Source organism: Microtus oregoni, unplaced genomic scaffold (genome assembly GCF_018167655.1).
Source record: "Microtus oregoni isolate MIOR12 unplaced genomic scaffold, Mior012 000110F_ref0000174, whole genome shotgun sequence".
Lineage (NCBI taxonomy): Eukaryota > Metazoa > Chordata > Mammalia > Rodentia > Cricetidae > Microtus > Microtus oregoni.
Window position 1 is genome coordinate 1,362,994 of NW_024544728.1, and position 21,453 is coordinate 1,384,446.

The 21,453-nt window shown below is 43.7% G+C and overlaps 1 protein-coding gene across 1 annotated transcript; it reads right to left on the bottom strand.

The window, feature by feature from the left end:
* Positions 1-2,438: 2,438 nt before the first annotated feature.
* LOC121443649 (isochorismatase domain-containing protein 1) lies at positions 2,439-19,977 on the bottom strand. The gene is made up of 5 exons (XM_041645469.1): positions 19,659-19,977; positions 9,957-10,076; positions 9,630-9,833; positions 7,756-7,872; positions 2,439-2,925 (listed from the first exon to the last, which is right to left on the bottom strand). The coding sequence occupies exons 1-5, from the start codon at positions 19,968-19,970 to the stop codon at positions 2,779-2,781; spliced, it is 900 nt and encodes a 299-aa protein (XP_041501403.1). The 5' UTR covers positions 19,971-19,977; the 3' UTR covers positions 2,439-2,778.
* Between the last annotated feature and the right edge of the window lie 1,476 nt (positions 19,978-21,453).

A 21,453-nucleotide genomic window follows, 5' to 3' on the forward strand; every position in this document is an offset into this window, starting at 1 on the left:
GGTCCAAACACTCCCTAAAATCTGCAGTGACAGAACCAAAATGAACCTCTGAGTGGGGTCTTCATCATTCTCCTCAGCTATAAAGTCATACTAACCCAAATATCAATTTTGCAAGGGAAAGTAACCCACTTTAATAGAGAAATGTGCTATTTCAGTGAACATAACAGAGTATTGGGTTTCCTGGCTGGAGTAAGTTACCAGCTTAATTTTAGATTAAGTTTGCACAGACATTGTGTATTTCCATAAGGAACCTCATACTGCTCCCAGGCCCCTTGAGATTCAATACACCAGACCCTTCTTGCTTACATCCTTATGTTCTTTATTTATGTCAATAAAAAGGATTTCACCATCCTACAGAGTTATGGACACTTCTGTTCCAAAGCTTAATGTATTACAATCAGTTCAGTTTTCCTATAATCATAAAGTAAAAGCCTTGCCGCCTTCTTGAAGGCAGAGTTCACAATTGTTCTGAGCCTCCGCGTAGTTACATTCCCGGCCCTGATACAGTTGAAATAATTCAGTTCACATTGTGTGACGACAATGGCCTTTGAAGATACCCGTGTCTTTATCCCTGGAGCCTGGAACCGTGCTACAGGGCCAAAGGGTGTTAAGGCTGCAGGTGGAAAAAGGTTGCTAATCAGGGACCTTGAGTCACAGGAGATCTTAGGCCAGGCAGGAGGAGGAAGTCAGAAGGGACCTGGGACTAGACCCACACTCGCTGCCTGAGAAGATGGCGGTAATGGTAAAAACAAACAAATAAAACAAAACCAAAATCAAAAACAAAAACCCGAGTGGATTCTAGAAGCATGGAGCTGCTGAATCTTGATCATCCCCTTTACAGGCTCCAGAAAGATCACGGCTTTGCCAGAACAGCTTTGATGTCAGCACAGTGAGCCCCACACCTCTCTAGAATTGAGAAGAAAACAGTCTGTTGTTCTCAGACATTGTTTCCAAAGGACAGTAATCCAGGGTCACAGAGCTGGTTTCAGCTGTGACGAGGCTTCGCTGCCATGGATTCTCACTGAGATGGGAGAGGTGTGGACACAAGGGAAGCAAACCATTCTAAATTAAAACCTTGCTTCACTGGTGGCAACGCCATTTTGTTTTTTAATTTAAATGAAGAAAAAAGCTAAAATCAGTATTTTAACAAGCTCTCCAGATAATAAAAGTATGAAAAGCACTAGGTCACATTTATTAGAAATTATTTTAAAAGGTAGACAATTTTATGATGCTTCTTTCTCATTTTCTAGAGCAGCGGTTCTCAATCTTCCTAATGCTACGACAGACCCTTTAGTACAGTTCCTCATGTTGTGAAGACCCCAACTATAAAATTATTTCATCATTACTTCATAACTGTAATTTTGCTAGTCATGATTTGTAATGTAAATACCTGATACACAGAATATCTGATAAACAAACCCTATAAAAGGATCGTTAGATCCCCAAAGCATGGTGACCCAGAGGTTGAGAGTCATTATTCTAAAGCAAACATCTGAGCACACCCAAGGACACTAGGCTGTGATGTCTTAAAAGGCTCAAAGAACAAAACACATTCCTACAGCTCCAACAGGAAGGCCCTGTAACAACTCCATCAGTCTGGGACTGCAAAGGATTCTCCTCCTTTGAAAGCTTCCATGAGTTGTATGATTATAAGTATTAAATTTGCTACCTCTGAAAAGTCACTAGAGTTCCTTATAGTATTCATGGAGTCACAGGAAACAAAACAATTTCACCATGTAATATATTTTCTCTAATTTAATACAAAGAGAGTAATGATCCACATATCACAACACACTTTAAAAAGTTTTTAAGCACTAGTAAGTATTAAGTGAAAATAAACCTACTGATGGTCTAACAATGACCGTAGTATTATCCCTACCAAGTCACTTTGATGACGTCAGCAGTAACAATGTTTGAATGGCAGGGAGAGAAAAACACAAAGGGAAACATGGACATTTTAAAACTACATTTTACGTAGTGTTTACTTCTCCACTAACTCCCGTGTGTACCAAAACATGCACTCAGAAAGACTGTAAAGGCATTATGTCCGGGGAACCCTGTCAGTTATCCAGCCTTGCAAATCACTCCCATCTGTTCACAAAATTAAAATAACCAACGAGCATGTAAAACGTCCAGTGGAAGAAGAACATTAGCATAGATCGCTAGCCAGAGGAAGGAAATCCACAAAGATGGCAACAGGAATAAGAAAAGCAGCGCAGTCGAGATGGATACCCAACAGGGAAGATAATTTGCTCTGGTTAAATCAATGCACCTCACTCAGTCAGCAACTCTACACTGTGAGAGACGTAGGTGACAACCATTGTCCTGTTGGTCAGTTCTCACGCAGGAATCGGTCGCCCGGCAGCCTGGGAAGTGAAAACACCGCATCTACACCGACATTACAAGAGATGTTTCACAACTATAGAAAAGTCAGATCATTATGACAGATGTGTTTTATTTCTGTAAAGTACACAATTTAAGAAAACTTCACCAGAGGGAGCACTTTGGAAAGATATGGTCAGAGTATATGATGTAGACAAAACAGGCACCTCCATTGTAATTTGAATAATAAATAAAAGCCCATTAAGAAACAAAGAAGATAAGCAGCACCTGAAGCCTTGACATCAGAACTAAATGCTTGTACCCAAAGGTCTAGCCAGTTAAGTGTTACTAAGAGCTGCAAAGGAGGAGTTGCTGTTGACTTAACATTTTAGTTTTAGCAGAGACAAGCGCTCCTCGGGCTTGCCGTCCTGTCGGGGATCCCGATCTTCAAGTATCCTATACTTTGGAGAGCAGACCAGACTCAGGGGCACTCGCCTTAATTAGGTTCTGAATTTCCTTGAATTTCGGGTGATCTTTGTCAGCCACCAGCTGTAGCAGAATGGCCTCACTGGTGGTCACGATGATCCCAGTTCGAGCAAGACGCTAGAAAACAGAAACAAGACGTGAGCTAGAAAATGGAGGTGATTTAAAAACAGCAGAACCATTGGACAATAACTAGGGTTGTCATCTATAACAATGGTTCTCTGCCATAGCAATAAATTCAGTGATGGAGAAAGGTTTCAAAACCAGATGTATCACGAACCCATCTTCTTCGTATTAGTAATGGGTTAGATATCACTAAAGGGAGCCAGGGAGCCAGCGTCAAGATCTGTAGGTACTAGATTACCAGGCTAATGATGTAAACATGAGCAGAGAGAGGACACTGGTAGAAGTCATATCCCCATGTGTGCCAGCAATTTCTGTCAACTTGATACTCAAGCTGGGGTCTTCTGGGAAGAGGAAAACTTAATAAAGAAAGTGTCTCCATCTGACTGGTTCCTAGGCAAGTCTCTGGAGCATTTTCTTGATTAATGGTTGATGTTGGAAGGCCACTGCACCGTGGGTGGTGCCACTCTGGATCAGGTGGCCCTAGGTTATGTTAAAGACAAGCTGTGTAAGCCAGTAAACAATGTTCCTCACTGGCCTCTGCTCCAGTTCCCTCTAGGCTATGACTTGAGTTCTTGCTAGGGACAACTGTGTTATGGAGTTAAGATGAAATCAACCCCTTCCTCCCCATTTTGCTTTGGTCATGGTGTTTATCATAGCAACAGAAACCGAGTTAGGATCCAGCATGCCAGATGTGCACACTTCTCAGGGCTGGAACACTTCACCTCTGTTCACTCCCTCCAATGCGGACATCTTTTGGCTTCAAGCTTTGATAATCTCTTGTGGTTTGGGGTTTTGTTTTTGTTCTTTTGTTTTCTCATTTCTAACACCAAGAGCAAAAGAGGGAACTCATCTGCATTCACCCCGTGCAGTGTAATCAAAACAGGAGCCAGGGAGCATGTTAGTACTTTCACCTGGCACAACTGTCATTTGGTACCTATTTATTTAAAAAATAATCTCTACTATGGGTATAGTTATAACTATCCAGACTATTTTATTGCTAATTTGCTCTCCAACTATGTAAAATAGAAGTTTGATTGCATTAATAAAATAAAGGTTCTTAAATTCTTCTTTTCAGACTGCAGAAAACAACACCTAAGGACTTGGCATAATTAAGAATCCTCTGGTTTAGGAATGATTGGCAAAAGTGAAGGGCCATGAGAGAGGTTTGAGAATCTGCCCAGAGAATAATGGAATCTCCATCTTTTCTGTCATTATGAACTTTTTAGAATGATTAAAGAAGGTTATAAAATCAGTAACTATGTAAAGTTGCCCACCAGAACTGTTCCTGACAGGATGACTTTTCCAGCAGAACCATAAAAACTCAAGGAGGCAAAGGAGGGGGAAGGAAGGGGAGGGGATAATCCCACGGCAGAGGACCACTCTCTGTAGTAATCAGTAGTAAGACACTCGGGAGTAAAGGGCAAATGGCTATCACAAGAAGCATCTGCTGCAGGAACCTTAGAAGAAGTCATGGCCTTGTACGAACCATAGTCTTGTCCGTCTACCCTAGCAATCTTTGGTGGTGCATAAAGCTGGTCACACTGAGGTGTACAGTGCTCCTTACAGACTGAGGGTTTAAAAATAACTAAGGAAAGAACCCAGATGAGAAGGAAGGTGTGGCAAAGTTTTTAGAACAGGATCCTGGGTGTGTGCACAGAGCTTGCCCTCCCCAACCTGGGAGGAACCTAAGCAGACAGTAGCAACAGCTTCTGGGGTCGTGCCCACACTTTCTCTCCAGAGCTAAAACGGGCATTAGGCCATGGAGGACCCCTCCTTATGCTTGCACAGGCAGTCCAACTGGGGCAATGATAAAGGAAGGCTCCTTTGTGTACACATGTAAAACTGTCTAGGCCAGGAATGGAGTATCCAACCTACTTCACATTCAAGCAACACCTACAACTACAGAGGCACCTAGTTCAAGAGAGGATTTACTCCATTCATTCTGCAATTCTGTGATCTGACAAAATCAGGTAAGTGTACAGTGGTACAGAAATCTATCATGTGATTATGAACATCATTTACTCTAAGGTGACACTCCCCAACAGATGACGAGTACATACAAGGAAACACTCAGTAAATAAAGTCCAGGCCACAGGCCTTATGCTTACTAATTATTCATCTTGCAAGGGAAATGAATGTAACAGGCAATACGGATAAGGATTGTCTGCAGTAGTTCTGCTCTGAAGGAATGAAGAAGAAGAGGCGCTGGCCATGTTGCTGTTAACTTTCAGTTCACAGAATAAAAAAGCATCTTCTCCAAAATTGGAGAGACAAACTGCATGTCCTCTACAGCAAGATACAATGAAGGGGAGCAGCAGACAAACTGTCGGGCACTGCACACATCACCTGACCTCACCTGCGGGCACTGCACACATCTCCTGACTTCACCTCACCTGCAGGTCACCTGACCTCATTGCAGGCACTGCACACATCACCTGACCTCACCTGCAGGCTTTTTCTGTCCTTTTGTAGATGTCTCAGGGTCACAGAATCAACAGAGCAGGGCTCATGACAGAGACTGAAGCGGCAACCAGAGCCTGCCGGGACAGCACTAGGCCCTCTGCCTACAGGCTGTGGTCGTTTAGCTCGGGGCTTTTGTTAGACTCCTAACAGTGGGAGTGGGAGTGTCTCTGATTCTTTTGCCTTCTGTGGGTCCCTTTTATTCCTGCTGGGTTGTCTCATCCAGCCTCGACATGAGAGTGTGTGCCTAGTCTTGCTCATCAGGCTGCATTCAGCTGATATCCCTGGGAAGCCAGCTCTTTTCTGAAAGGAAATGGGAAGAGCAGTGGGTCTGGGGGAGTGGGAGGAGGGCCTGGGAGGGATGGAGGGTGGGGAAACACAGGTCGGAATGTAATGTATGAGAGAAGAATAAAGACATAAATAAAATCCATATGAATGTAGGAGGAACGTCCTAGAAATATCTTCACAGCAAACAAGGCTTTGTTTAGTTTGTGTGGCTTTGAAATACTTCAAAGTCTGAGCATTACCATGACAATACAGTTTCCCCTGTGCAGGTAGCTGAAGATAGCTGCCGGATGAGAGATGGTCCGCTTGACAGCAGCTGTAAAATCTCAGCTTAATAAGAAAGCCTAAAAAGCGAGTCCTAATGAACTCACGCCTGAAGGAGAACTTACCGATCTTTGCTGCCAGGAGAAGAAGCACCACTCACTAAAAGCCAGAAAAACCAGTATTTCCAATCTGCATGGGGACAGCTTAACAAACTAAACTTCTACCTATCAGACAATGGTTTCAGGCTCCTCACCCCAAGGCTCTGGGGTCTCTGAGGAGAAAGGATGGATAGGCTGGAAGAGTGGGAAGTGGTGGACAGCATCAAGGACGTAGTATTTTCTAGGAACACAGGGAAATGCACAAGTGAACTCACAGTGATTTTAATACCACAAAAGAGAACTGCGTAAGCCCCAGACAGATAAAATCCCAGCATAGAGAGGGGAAGGTGGACACGCAATTCCACAACTAGCTGAGGAGCCACTGGCATTTGATAGTTACCACGAGAAAGGTGAGTTTGAGATCACACTGCAGGGCTGAACTCCAACAAACTGAACTTGACAGGCAAAGGACTTAACAAAACAAGTAATCTCAAACTTGGATGGGAAGAGATTCGAAAATGGAAAGAGTGGCAAGTCGGGGGATGCTGGAGAGAATTGAATATGCTCAAAAAACATTGCATGAAATGCTGAAATAAGTATAAATACTGAAATAAATAAACAGCAAACTTCTATCCATAATAACAACAGGGATCCTACTCTCTAGAGGAAAACCAAGAAGGGAGGCCAACCAGGCTGCTACCTATGGCCTGTTGCCCGTGGCCTTTCCTCTTCTGTCCATTCCTTTTGAATGCTTGATGGCACTCTGGGCTACAGAGCTGACGCAGTTCCGACAGAGAACAATGCGTAAGTCAGTTTGTACCCAGAGTACTGTATGATCTCATGACAACAACAAACCCTTCGGCATTTATTTAAAATTGCTTCGAGTTTGTGTGTGTGTGTGTGTGTGTGCATGAACACGTCCACACATTGTTCAGTGTGCATGGAGAGGTCAGTGGGTAACATTCAAGATTAATTTCTCCCCTTTCACTGTGGGATTCGGGAATTGAACTCAGGTCACCAGGTTTCTTCACCAAGCTCTTTTACCTTCTGAGTCATCTTGCTAGCCCTGCACTGATCATTCTTAATAAAAAAAAGTAAGTAGTTTAACAATTCAGAAATTAGATCCATATATACATTCAAACTTATTGGTGAATTAGATATGATAAGTCTGAGAGGGAGACACACACACCTTCTGGAGTGAAACCCTCCCCAGGATTAAGTGCTAGCCTCAACAGTCGTGGAACAGAGGGGGCTTAGTTCAGATGGTTATTAGGCAACACTGATAAAGAACAGCTGATCCAGTGTCAGCCAGGAGGCACTCACTTAGAAAAGGCTACTCAGACTTGGATCCCTTCTGCCAGAGTCTGGGGCTAGCTGTTGCTTGAGTTAACCTGCCTGAACCGACTGCGATCCTATAAAATTCAGTCCCGGCTACTTGAGACATCTCAAGTAGCTCATGTTGAACACTGCAGTAAAGTGACCATAAAACTATCAAGGAATTTTTAGCATCTCTAGAAATCTAATCCCAAGGAAAAACTGTAAGACTGTAACTGAACGGCCAGTTAGTGCACAGTTGCTTCTCTGAAAAGCAATGGCCTTGATATGCTGAGACCAAGCTATGGTTTAAAAGGCAAAATATTAGGGACTGCTAAATATCCAAGTCTTGTAATTATTCAGAAAACTCGATGAAGAACTTATTTTTAAGTAGAGCAAGTACCTCAAGAGCAAACATCCTGTCCATCATGCTTCTTGAGGAGGTGGCATCGGCAACGATGTGAACCTCGATGCCTCGGCCGACCAGCTCCAGGGCAGTTTGCTGGATACAGACGTGTGTCTAGCAGGGAAGCAAAGTATCACATGTAAGAACGCGGGAAACCGTTGGTGCTTTATATGAGTTCAAAAAGGATGCAAGAGGTCATTGGAATATTTAACAGCACTGTTTAGGCTCTCTTGAGCTAGGCAATCTCTAACACACACACAACAGCATTTCTCCAGACCAGAAGCTGACTTTATCAATGTTTCTCAAGGTCACACTGAACAGACTCTCTGAATTCCCTGCAGTTTCTGATGACTTTCAGCGAAGCCCTAGGAGTGGCCTTGAGAAAGCTCACTACCATCACTCCACTGCGGGGCCAAGGGGCCACTGGCATTTGCATTTGTGTCTACATTCATATCAAGTACTTAAGAGGATGAGCTGCAGGACTGAGAAAGTACTGGGGAAACTGAGTCATACAGAAGTAAAGACAGGCGAAACCCATAAGAACATTCTGTAAATATACATTAGGGCAGAACAGAAAGGGCTGAGAATCAAATGGCTTTCCCCATTCAGTTTAGGCTCCAGTTAGCCAGGTAGTTTTGAGCATAAATCAGTATTATCTAGCGTTGTTTTATTCATGTGAAAATAAAGGATTTACTCAGTATCTATTACCATTACTGTACAGACCCTGTCTTCACAGGCATTGACTTGTAGACTTGCCTTAGAGGACACAAAACAAAATCTCCCTCTAATGGTAACTACGTTACATAACCAGCGAGTTACGTTTTCAGTACTGCCACCGTGCCCAGTGCCGGCTGTCCTCACATGACTAGAAAGCTCCAGTGAACGACCGGCTACTACCTCATGTAAATAGCCCTAAAGCGCTCCGCTGCTCAGAAAGTATTTCACCTGAGCATGAGAGCTAAGTATGATGAACAAAAAACCGTGCAAAAGCCACCGCATTTGTACCACGTGTTCACACACACACTGCCTCTCTAATTTCACGGCTGAACTGAAAATATAAGAAAATACTTAATGGGCATCAAACTTAAGATTACATTTTTTTCTGCTTTGAAAATCTATTATGATAAAACCTTATTATCAAAGTATAACCATGCTAAGTTTGTTCTATTTTATCGCAGAGTTAATAATTTTTTTCATAAATTTTAAAATTTCAGTTGTTTAAAAGTTAGAAATAAGCTGAGTATGGAGGCACAGTCCTGCAATTTCTGCACATAGAAGGATTGCTATCAGTTCAATGCCAGCCTAGGTTACATTATGAGTTCCATGCTACTTAGCAAGGTCCTATCTCAAAAAATAAATAAAATGTAATAAATCAACTGAAATTGGCACTAGGAATCCATAAGTATGGTTTTTTTCTTCATAAGAACAGGTATACAAACCTACTTGCAGGATGGTGAACTATATAACCTTGGGAATGGGGTGAGGTGGGGTACAGCACAAAAGGTGCCCCCAGTGAAGCCCACTAACACACAAATAAAATAATTAATGTCTTTAGAGAAAACGCAGGTGGTTCTCACGACAGCCGAGGATCACTGGCCTGGATTCAAATGCTGCCTCCTCACTGGCCGGCTGAGCATTGGCAAGGCACTGACATGGCTATACTTTAGTTTCTCGTCTGTGATCCTGGCAGACCAAGGCTACGCAGCTCACAGGGTTGTGAAAGTTGAAGGTGGTGACAGCCACAAGGCATTCAAATCAGTACCATGAGGGTGGAGGACACGTAGCCAGTGGTGGCACTTCTCCTCAGGGCCACTCACTACTAGCTTCCTGTAAACAAGACCTCACATCCCCAAACCCAAGATGGTGCTTACTTCTACTCCAAATAGTACAACACTGCGGACGCCAGGAATCTCGGCTAAGGCCGCTTCCACTTCCGGTAACACCATAGAAAACTTGGTCTTCGGAAGAACCAGTTTGACACCTGTTAAGTCGATCTCTTGCACCGTGCTGCCAAGGCCTTTGGGGTACTGTTCTGTTATGATAACCGGAATTCCTAATATCCGAGCTCCTTGTAACTGAAAGAAATGTACCAAACAAAATTATAAAAAAAAAATGTGTTGAGTAGCGATACGAATGTATATTGTGCCTCAGCAGATTGGAATGAACAGACAGACAGACAGACAGACAGACAGACATACCAGTCTCTGTCCCACACTAATAATGTCTCCAAAGTACTTGATGGCTGGTCGGAATCTTTCCTGCATGTCACAGCAGAAAAACACAGTGCTGGGAGGCGTGAGGTTTCCCAGGGTCGTGAGCTGAGGAAAGAAGACAAGGATGATATGGGGTTTGTATTACAATGACATTTAAGGCCAGGGGAGGTCAATGTGAGAAGAAAATGTTCCTATGGTCTCTCTCAGAAAGCAAACGTAACATAACCAATACCACAAGAAAGTATCCAAGCCGGGTGGTGGTGGTGCAGGCCTTTAAATCCCAGCACTTGGGCGGCAGAGTCAAGCAGATCTCTGTGAGTTCAAGCTCAGCCTAGTCTACAGAGTGAGTTCCAGGACAAGCTCCAAAGCTACACAGAGAAACCCTGTCTCAAAAAAACAAACAAACAAACACAAAAAACAAACAAACAAACAAAACCAAAGACATTCTTCAAACTGCACTTGGTAGAGAAGGGAGAAATAAAGCAAAGACAAACAATATCTAAATGTTTAAAGAATGTTAATATATTCAGAGAAAAAAACATTTTAGTCAATTAAAAATGTATGCATGTTTCAAAGGATTCCTTTCATCTAAGGAGAAGTTAACATCTAATGTTAATTTTTACAATAGCACACTTGAATAGCATTCAGTGACATAAAAATATAAAAGAAAATATCCAAAAATTAGCAGGTAGTTACACATTACATATAATTTGAATATTTTTCTTATACTCTTTATTTTTGAGTGTATTTAAAAGCATTTGTTGAATGTTACTGTGAATATAGCTTCAATATTTACAATAATAAAAAAAAATCTGGTAGTAGTATTACAGGCAAGGAAATTATATTTTAATTTCATGCAAAGAAAATAGCAATTTAAAAAACAATCTGTAGCAGAGACCATAAGGCACAAAACTAAAAACAAACAGAAAACAAACTAATTCATAGCAAATGGAAAACCACTGGTCTCAAGAAAAAATAAGAAGAAGCCACTTGCAGGGTGACTTCTGGAGGGTAGTAAACAACACATGGAAACTGCCCTGGGATGGCAGGAACTAAAGGCTGAATTCTTACACATTATCACGAGTGGGAAAATTAATGAATTAGGAAGGAAACCGGGAATCAAATTTCCAAGATTCAGATCTGCTGCAGGGAGCCCACTCCAACAGTCAGGGCCCTTGAGGAGCCGTTAACTATAAAACTCACACTGAACACAGGAATTCAGCTTCGCTAGAGAACTGGAAGCCCAAGGTGCTTCACTTCCCGCCTTGCGAGATAAAGAAAGTGTTTGGTCCAGAACAGATGTCATTACTCCTCTTAGTCACCCACTAAAACCCCTCTAATTAGGCTAAATTACCCATAGATATCAATTATTAATAATTTCCTGGAGAAGCCTATGTACCAATTGCATGGCTGTAGCCTCGGCAGCAGCTCAGCTCCAGACCTGGCCTTACCATCCCTGCATACGGCAGACTCAAGAGGAGACAAGTCCTCCGTGGATTATCGGGGCCTCGGAAGCAAATGTCTTATGGCCAGTGCTGAGGCCATGCTAACTGCTCTGATGGCTTCTGTCTGTGCTCTGGCTGCAGACTCTAAGACTTCATCTCCCACTGCAGCTGAGGCTACAGCGTGCACACTCAACCATCGGTGATGGAGAACCACCTGCCAGTCAACACTACCGAGAGACTCCAACTTTACCAACAAAGTATTATTAGTAAAGTAAGTGCTCACGTGCTTGGGCTGTTTCCTTACACTTTTCAAATCATACCTTTTTACCTGTTTGTTTGTTTATGTATATTTATCGTGTGTGTGTGTGTGTGTGTGTGTGTGTGTGTGTGTGTGTGTGTATGTATGTATGTACATGCAAGCTTGAGGATTTACATTGGGAAGCCGGGCGGCAACTCCAGAGACTCTTCTCTCCTCCTGCCACTGGACCTCTGGGGTTAGACCTCAGGTCATCAAGCTTGGTGATAGCACCTTAATCAGCTGAGCCTGAGTGCCTGCCTAATCCCATAGTATAGCCATTTCCAAAGCAGGAACATGACCTACACACAGAAGCCAGGAAGACCAGCTTTAGTGTATTCAGGATATTGTTTTTAAAAGCAATCACTACAAATGACTTACGCGTTTTTAGATGCCAGTAAACACTGAATCTTAGTTCACTGTGCTCAGCATCTCTCTCCTTCATAAATCTGAACAAGAAGTATCACAGTGCCTCTGTGATTAAGGTATATGCTAGAAAACAATTTACTTATAAAAGCGGCCTCTTTTTTGAAATTATGGTAATACAACTTAATCAAACTTGCCGTTCTAAGAGCCAGCAAGTTTGCCCAGGAAACCTCTGGCAAGCACATAAGCTTGCTAACAGTCAAGCGCTGACATGCTCACAGTTCACAGACACCCAACTATCCACACAGACAGGTCACAAAAGCTCCCCAGCCCAGCTCTCCCATACCAACTCAGTCTACATAGTCTAACATGGTAGGCCCCGAAAGGAGGCTGGCAGTCTACATTCTAAATTCACAGAAAGCAAGAGAGTTACCAACAATTAGCAATATAGTGCTGGAGGCAGACAAATTAACAGTGGCAGGAACTGAGAGGGGAGATGGGGAAAAAAATATCCAAAATAGAAGAAAAGCAAGCCAAACTTAGTTCCACTGGCGTCTGGCGAGGTAATAACACACTGTTCTAAATTAGGAAATGTCATTCCAGTATTCATTTAGAGTGTCAAAAAAAAGGGAGGGGGAGAATATGTCAAATAATACACTATTTAGAGGAACCACAAGAGAATAACGGTCAAAATATTAAGTTATTTTGTTAAATTAGTGTTGAGATACTAAGTTATATTTGAATAAGTCCTTACCTAGTTAGAAATATGAATGTATGGTCTGAGGTCAGAAGGATAAGCAGCCCTAAAGCTGTCCTCACCCCACAGAACCCTGTTCCGTAAACAAAGAAAGATGCTACAGTGAGCGGTGACATGTTTGATTGTAAAGATGGGTTTTCTGATTGTGCAAGCCACAGATATTTCCCTGGACCCTTGAAAGTGACTGCCCTTGGCAAAAGCCTGCCCAAGGTAGAGTGAGGAAAACCAATGAGCTAGGCGGGCCTCCTGCACGCCACAATGTCACAACACACTGTTGTACTTGACGGGAGAATGGACTTCATGGGTCCTCAGGGTCCCACAATCTCAGTTTACCCCTAAGAAAAGCACTATGCACGTGAAGCCTGAGGACACCCCACCCAAGCACCTGACTTTCCAACACTGTCAAAGCCATTCACAACAATCATAATCAAAGAAAGTGTTGTAGCCCGGAGGATACAAGGTCAGTAAGCATGTGGATCTAACTATATCCTGACATGGACTGTGGATAAGATCGTCCTGAAATACAAACCAGAGAAAAGACAAGAAGAAAAAGCCACTAAAAACCAGTGTGCAGGGGCTGTAGAGCTGGCTCACTGGTTGGTCAAAAGCATTCACTGTTCTTCCAGAGAATCCAGGCTTAGTTCCCAGCATGCTCTGGGCAGCTCACAACTGCCTGTAACTCAAGATGCAGGATGCTGCCCTCTTCTGAACTCCACAGGCCCCTGCACTCACGTGCACACACCCACCATTTAACGGTTATTCCTGGTTGTCAACGTGACCGTATGTGGACGAACTATAATCTGGAAATGGAGGACACACCTGTGATCTGATCTTGAGGCTGGAAGACACAGCCTCTGACCCAGATCTTGAGGTGGGATGACATATGCCTTGAATCCAGACCCTGAGGTAGGAAGATTCACCTTTAAGGTAGGCCACACTTTGCTGGATGCCGATATAAGGGCAATGGAAACTGAAAGGTTTTCTTTTTTGACCTGCTTGCCCTCACCTTGCCAGCGCATCCATTCCTTCACTGGCGCTGGAGTCTACTTCTTTGGGATTCCAGCACATACTGCAGACCAGCAGAGACACCCAGCCGCATGGGGCTGAGCAGCTACTAGATTCCTGAACGTTCTATTCACAGCTAGCCACTGTTGGGCTGCAGCCTGTAAGTCATTCCAATAAATTCACATATATAGAGAGATTCATTCCATAAGTTCTGCAACTCTAGAGAACCCTGACTAATACACTCACACAGATACACCTATGTACTAAAAAATTAAAAATAATAAAAAACAACTTAAAAAATATCCATTGGGCAGCTAAGTTCATAGTAAGTCATCAAGCTAGTCCTTTGGTTGTGACAAATGAACCACACAAAAGTACAATATTAACAACAGAGGAATCGGTGGGACAGGGGAATACAGAAAGTATGTACTATCTAAGCAACCGCAGCATAACTCTAAAACAAAAGACTTCCAAAATGCAAGTCTTCTTTAAAATACAAATATTGGCTTCCGTGGGCCATGGTAGTTGGAGATAAGTTATGACTGTGGAAATAACCTCAGATCCACCAAGTCACAAAAGGAACAAAAACCAAAACCAAAAAATTCTAACCATATTACCCACCTAATGTAATCCTATCTCCTCCCTATCCCTAAATGCACATAGATTCCAACAAGATGCTGTTATGATTCAATTCAATTATAATTCAGGAATTTCTTATCCGACTCAAAAAATTTAATTAAATCTAAATCGCAGGTACCTAAGAGTATTGCCAATGGCCCAAAATATATATTTTACAACTGGAAGATGACCAGTGCTGCCATGATAAAAGCCGATCTGACCGAGTATCTTCACAAGCAAAAATGGAGCACCTGCAAATCAGTGTGGATTCAAAAAGCAAATCACCTACAAATACATGCATAGACATATTTAAATATAAAAGTTTGATTATTTTAATCAGTAGCTTCCTGAAACAAGAGTTTGAGAGATAGAATTTAAGTGGAAAACTCATTGTTCACTTCCTTTAGACCCGCCATAGTGTGGCTTTGACCTTAGATTTCATACTGAGGAGAACAGTAGAGTATCTACAGACTTGTCACAGTCTAATATTACCATGCATTTTACAAAAGGGTCACGGGCCACTCAGCAACACACACACACACACACACACACACACACACACACACACACCACCAGTTCCTGGAATGGAAGTAAGATATGGTATTGAACAGTGCAAAGTCATTCTTGAAATTCCTAACCCCAGCACCCGAGAGAACAACCTTCCAGGGAGCTAGAGTCCCTGTGCAGATAACTTGATTTGAGATAAAGTCACCCCACCCATTGAAGTAAGGTGTGTAAGTAGCTGCCAAGGACTGGTGTCTGTATGCTAAGGAGACGCTTCTACAGAGAGATGGACAGACACACAACAAAACTGCCTTGGTCAAGAAAGCAGGGACTGGAGTGATGTTCTCTGCAAGCCATGATCTTCCACAAACAGGTGGAGAAGGTCGTGAAAAGATTCTTCCTCTCAGCCCCTCAGAAAGAACCATTTCTGCCCACACCCTTGGGCTCTAGCCCCCAGAAATCTGAGAATGTCTGTGTTGTTTCAGTCCCTCAAGCTAGCAGTGCCTATGATAGTCCCTGTGCCACAGTGTTTAGGGATGGGAAATGTGGTAAGACAGGTGATTTGCCTTCTAACATGGGTAACCTATTACCATCACAAGATCAACATGATCTACTTAAGTAAAAGTCTGAAGGGGATCAAGGGATCAGGACTGAAGTCCTGTTTCCAATCCAACTGCATAGCTTCAGTAAGGGGTAAGGCTCTGGCCCAGTATCTCCTCATTTAAGACAGAGGTTTCCCCACCCCACACACACAGCCTTCAAGGATTCCAGACACAGCCCAGGCCTGTGGGCATTAGAATCTCCGTTCAAATCTCGGCTTCACTATGTTCAGTTATATAACTATAGGTAAATCATTAACATCTTCCAATATAATGTCCTTATCTTTAACACAGTTAAGAAAAACAGTATTTTTCTTCGGCTGTGGTGAGATTCTGCAAAACAAACATTTGAGTCAGCACAGGCTGGGATGGGAAGCTCTCTAATGAGATTAAAGATGATTTATCATCAAGATCGCTCTAGAAAAATCACTGCACTAATTTAGTGTGCAGAATTAGGAAACTCATTCATAAAGTGTATTTCCAGACACCACCAAAAGGCTCATCATCGGATGATTTATTTCTGGCAAAACAGATTCTGAGACTTTTCGTTTAGATGGCAAGGGAATATTTCACTGTAGCTTTTAGAACATACGTACCTACTTTGAGCACTGACGTCCCTGGTATAATATTACACCTGCAACTTATCATAAAGTCTGAGCTCTCCGACTCTCCAAGGAAGGCCAGCTGTGCCTACCCACTGAGAGCAGAGACCTGAGGGATCTCCTGAGACTATGCCTCAAAGGGATGAAAGCCAAACCTGGGCCGAGCCAAGAGCACACTGACATTTAAATCTACATTAAGATTCCCCTTGACTAACTAAATGGAAGAAAGAGGAAAAAACCAATCAAATGCAGGTCACATGCAGCTCCCACTCTACAAGGCTGTTTATTTATAGGTGCCTGCTAATTTACTCACAAGGAACTAAGGGATACAATGGGTATTACTCGGCAATACTGCAAGTTTTCAAGCCCCCCCCATACCTCGAGAATCATATATCCCATAACTCCCTCTGTCCATCAAACCAATAGGCTGGAGATAACACCCTAAAGTCAGGACCTAGGCACCTCTTCTCAGTGTCCCCTAAAGCACATTGCCCCCCAGATACACCCTGCCAGTTCCCTCACTCAGAGAGTGGGGTTATCCCTGTGTTTTTCCTGTGACATCCAAACAAGCTAAAGCAAAGGTCCTAGAATCAGCATCTCTACCTTCCATCAGCGAGCCACCAGCAGGCCATATTCTGTTCCTTCTTCATTGTATTTCTGCCTTTCCTCCTTGACTGTCTCTTCTAGTAAGACGTCTATGCCCCACCCTCAAAATAAAAATCTTACTAGAACGTGAAAGCCAGACCCAAGTCCTCTCCCAGTTAACCGCCCTAAGAACATGTCAGAATAACCTGCCTAGAGCAGCTCGTATCTCCTGCTCTCAAGAGCTGCCAAAACCTTCCCTCCTGTCTGGCCTGTATCTTCCTGACAGCATCCATTTCTTCCTGTCATCTTCTGCTTGGGCTTGTTCTGCCCTGGACAAAGTGTGAGAGAGACCGTGGGATGATGCCTGGCTTTGTGTGCGTCTCCAGCATTCCACGCCTGCATCCTGCAGATTTGGAAAGTGAGTCATCATAAAAGACCTAAACTTCTACTCCACCGTCCCTTCATTAACATCCCGTCTCCAAAGCCTCTAAATTCGTCAGACTCCAGATACACAAACCATGAATGAAACATGAGCTGTGTCTTCAGCTACCTGCGCTGTCAAACAGACATTTAGTCACTGACAGGGTATTTTTAAAAAGGAGTCCCTAAAAAGTTATCACACTCTAGTGTTAGCAATAGAGATCTTCAAGATCAGCTCCCAAAGAATTGTTGCCAACCCCTGGGGCAATGTGGCACAGCCACCTACTATTATTGCACAAGGTCATTGCCCACACAGAGAACAGCACAGGGAACTAGTAGTCCCTGCCTCGAGTCAAAGGGAACAGGGCTTACCACCCCCATCGCTTCCACCTCCCCAGGAGCCACCTTGAGTCTGCCTAAGAAGCAGGTGTTCATAGGAAAAGAGCAGGGAGCAGCATCAAGAGAAATGAACAAACAGAAGCTCAAGTCTGACTCGCTTTCCAAACTGCTCCACATTCTCACCAAACGCGAAAAGAAAAGAGCCACGCTGTGGCAGATATCCAGACATTCAGTGAAGACTTCCTGATGCTTTGCTAGCTTGGCCATTATAACCATGCCATCCAGGGCAACTTGCTAACCTTCCCACCTCCCAATGCTCTGCTCTTCAGAGAAATAAACCTCATCACTTCTCCAACAAGAATTGAATCCAGGCTTGCATCCACTATGAAGCGCACTCAAAGACGTCACCTCAGTGTGGAATGAACTCTTCTGCACGTAAAACACCCACGTCAGTAAGGTAATACAGGAATATTCCAGAAAACAGAGTAGCAATGAAAGAAGTATCTTTTCGGAAAATACATCCATGTACATAAATACACGCGTGTGTATGTCATATCCTATGTAAAATATTCTTTCATATTAGCTACAATTATGCTGGGAAAAGCACATGACTGAAGGAAGGTATGGCAATTACTAACGTGAGAATATCCAAGTATTTGTATGCACTTCAAAACATAGACAGATACATACGGAAAAGACTTCTTGGGTCATTTAGTGAGGAAAAAAATACTATTTGTTAGTAGATAAAAAAGAATAGTGCTACTGCTATAATGGTTGTTTTAAACATCATTACGAAAAATCAATTATATATAAAATATTTCAAAAGCCAGAATGACCTGAATTATACATTGTCTTTTCAGCATGAATGCCTGTCTCTGCTCTCTCTCTCTCTCTCTCTCTCTCTCTCTCTCTCTCTCACACACACACACACTGAATTTTAGACCCTTTAAGAGTTTAATCATGTCTTGAAATTTTCAAAATCTAAAAATCCCTACTGTAGCACACAGAAAACAAAAACAAACTTAAACAGTGGAAGCCTATCTCGAAAAAACAAAACAACAACAAAAAGCGAGTTTTTTAGTACAGCAGTACGGGAGCCCCTCACTCTCCTAGGAAAAACAGGAAATGGTTGACAAAGATGTCTGTATCTTCAATACAGGTCCAGACCCACTGGGTATTTTATTCTGGCCTTATAATGGATTTGTCAAAGATGCATCCAGCATATTGACTGTTTGGCATGGGTAGTCTAAACGGACGTTTGGAAGGCTGCAGAGAGCTGTCATCTAGAACTCTTAAAGGGATAAAATATGGAGAATCTTAACCACTGAAGAATGCAGCTCTCCATCTGGGCAGCAGGACCGGCCTCTCCACCCACTCCAGCGTTCTGGCAGTTAGCCCATGAACTCTGTCCTCGGAGCATATGAACTTTAATCAAACTGAAGTCCTCCCTTCGGATCCATAGATGTGGGGGAAGGGGCAGCACCATCCAGCCCGTCTCTGACTACAGATAATAGACGAAAATTAGGGATAAGCCTCTCAAAATGGCACTTGGATATGAAAATTCATTCTAACCTCAAAGGCCACACATTTCAGTTCGCCTTCCAGAGAAAGGACTTAATAATTCTTCAAGTAGAGAAAAAAAGAAAACAAAAAACTATGGTTGGTGTAGGTCCTAAGTCACACCGACCTTCCTTCCTTTGGAAAGCATACATTCGCCAGAGAATTCCTCGGATCTTAGGACAAGAGACTACTCTGCATCACACGGCTTTTAGCAGTATAAAAATTAATAAACTCTAACCCTTAGGTATAACTTCTTCAGCCTAGGACTCACAGGCTAGCATTAGGAGGGCTATTTAAGAGGCGTCTGCGGTTCCCTGCCTACGAAGGCACCCCGACTGTCACCAAAATGAAAGGAGAGGAGGAGCGCCGGCAAAGTTTGCATGTCTGCAACTGGTTACCACAACTCCCGGAACCAGCCGTGAAGCTAACACGCCCCGCGATCTGCATCACCCGTGAACATGGGAGCGGCGGCGGCTGCACGGCTACCGAGGCGGCTGCGGCACCAAACCGTGGGGCGCTGGGGACCACACACGTGGGGGCGTGAGCGGCCCTCGGGGACCCGGCAGGGCGGGCGAACGGGGGCGGGACCCACCTGGATCTGCAGCGGCACCAGGCGCAGCTTGCAGCGCTCGCTCACCGCGAAGCCCTTGGGCAGGTCCACGTACTGACCCCACTCCTCGGCGAAGAGCTGCACCACGAATTTGCGGTGCATGTCGAGCTGGTCGCCATAGAGGCTCAGGAACTTCTGGATGAGCACGTCGTAGCCGGCGCCGTGGGGCACCGACGCGGGCCGCGCGAACACCGAGAAGCAGAAGAGCACCGGCACGCCGCCGCCCCCCGACGGCGCCCCCGCGCCCACACCGCCGCCGGCCAGCGCGGCCACCGAGGGCTCCGCCGCCGCCATATTCCCCCGCGCGTGCGCGCCGCCTCCGCGCGCCAGGCCGAGGGGCGGGCCCTGGATGCCGGAGACCCGCCCGCGCCGCCCCGGGGCTGCTCCTGCAGCCGCTGCCACCGTCACCTGTGGCGCGCAGCGCGCGGGGACAGCAGCCGGCAGGGCCCGGTGCAGCTGGGAGAGCAGTGGCAGGCCTCCGTGGAGGACCAGACCAGGCTGCAAATTACCGTCTTCCGAGCTGCGGTCGAGATCGGGTTATCTCGTGCTTGTGTTCAGAGAAGGCTTGGAATGGGCACCGAAGGGCAGAATCGGAACTTACTGAAAGGGAAGGTTTTCCTGTTTAAGGAGGTGCAAATCATCACCTTCACAATAGAGCAAGCCCATGGACACTACAAGATGCGTCAATTCACAAGCTTTGGAGCTCCTTGACCTCAGATCTTATGCACGAAGTGCTGGTGGATATAAGCCTATAATTAGATTTGAGATAGTAATCCTTATAAGATAATGAGTTTGTTTTGTTTTGACAAGATTTCTCGGCTACAACTGTTGATTTGGAACTGATGTTTGTTCAGGAAGCAAGTACATTTATAAAAAATGCATAAAGTGCATTTATAAAATGTCTAAGGTATCGTTTGTTTGTTTGTTTGTTCATTTCTTCTTCTTTTATCCCCCTAAGGAAATCAATTTTCAAATCCATTGTTCCGAGTCTAGCTTTTGGCAGCTTGATGTAGTGATTCAGTCTCCGTAGCAATAGTGTATCAAATAACATAAATAACACCATATTTGCTGGGCACAGTCACATTCAGGTAGGTGCAGCAATGGGAAGCAAGCAGTACCTCACCTCACTGTAGTAGAGAAAGAACATAAATGCTCATTTCACTGATAAATTATTCTCAATAATCTTATCTTTAGAGTAGTAATTAAATCTACTTAAATAAATGGTTTTGAAGGGAACCAGTGAATAGGAACCCCTAAATAAACATTCAAGTGACGCATAGCATACAATGAATTAGCCTAACTGACAAAACCATTATTATGGAAATGCTCACATTGATCTCAGATAGGCTCTTGGGAACACAGCTGATTAAAAATTAAACACTTTATCACAATTCAAATTCCGAGCCACTCAAGAAATTAGATTATGCAGCATTGATTAATATGTTAATATACTTCCAAAACAACCCCCTCAGTGAATTAATACACGGACTGTTTGATTCTTGCTTTTTCTATTAATCAGCAACACTGGAGACGCTGATTACTCTTTTCTTTGTAGTCATAATCTTCATCTCTTACATACCATACTTTTCATATTTTCCCCTCCAACTATGTTCCTCTAATTGCTTAAAATGCGAACCCAGTGGTTCTCAACCTTCCTAATGCTGCGGCCCTTTAATACAGTTCCTCATGCTATAGTGACCCCCCCAACCACAAAATTATTTTTGTTATTACTTTATAACTAATTCTGCTACCGTTATGAATCACAATGCAAATATCT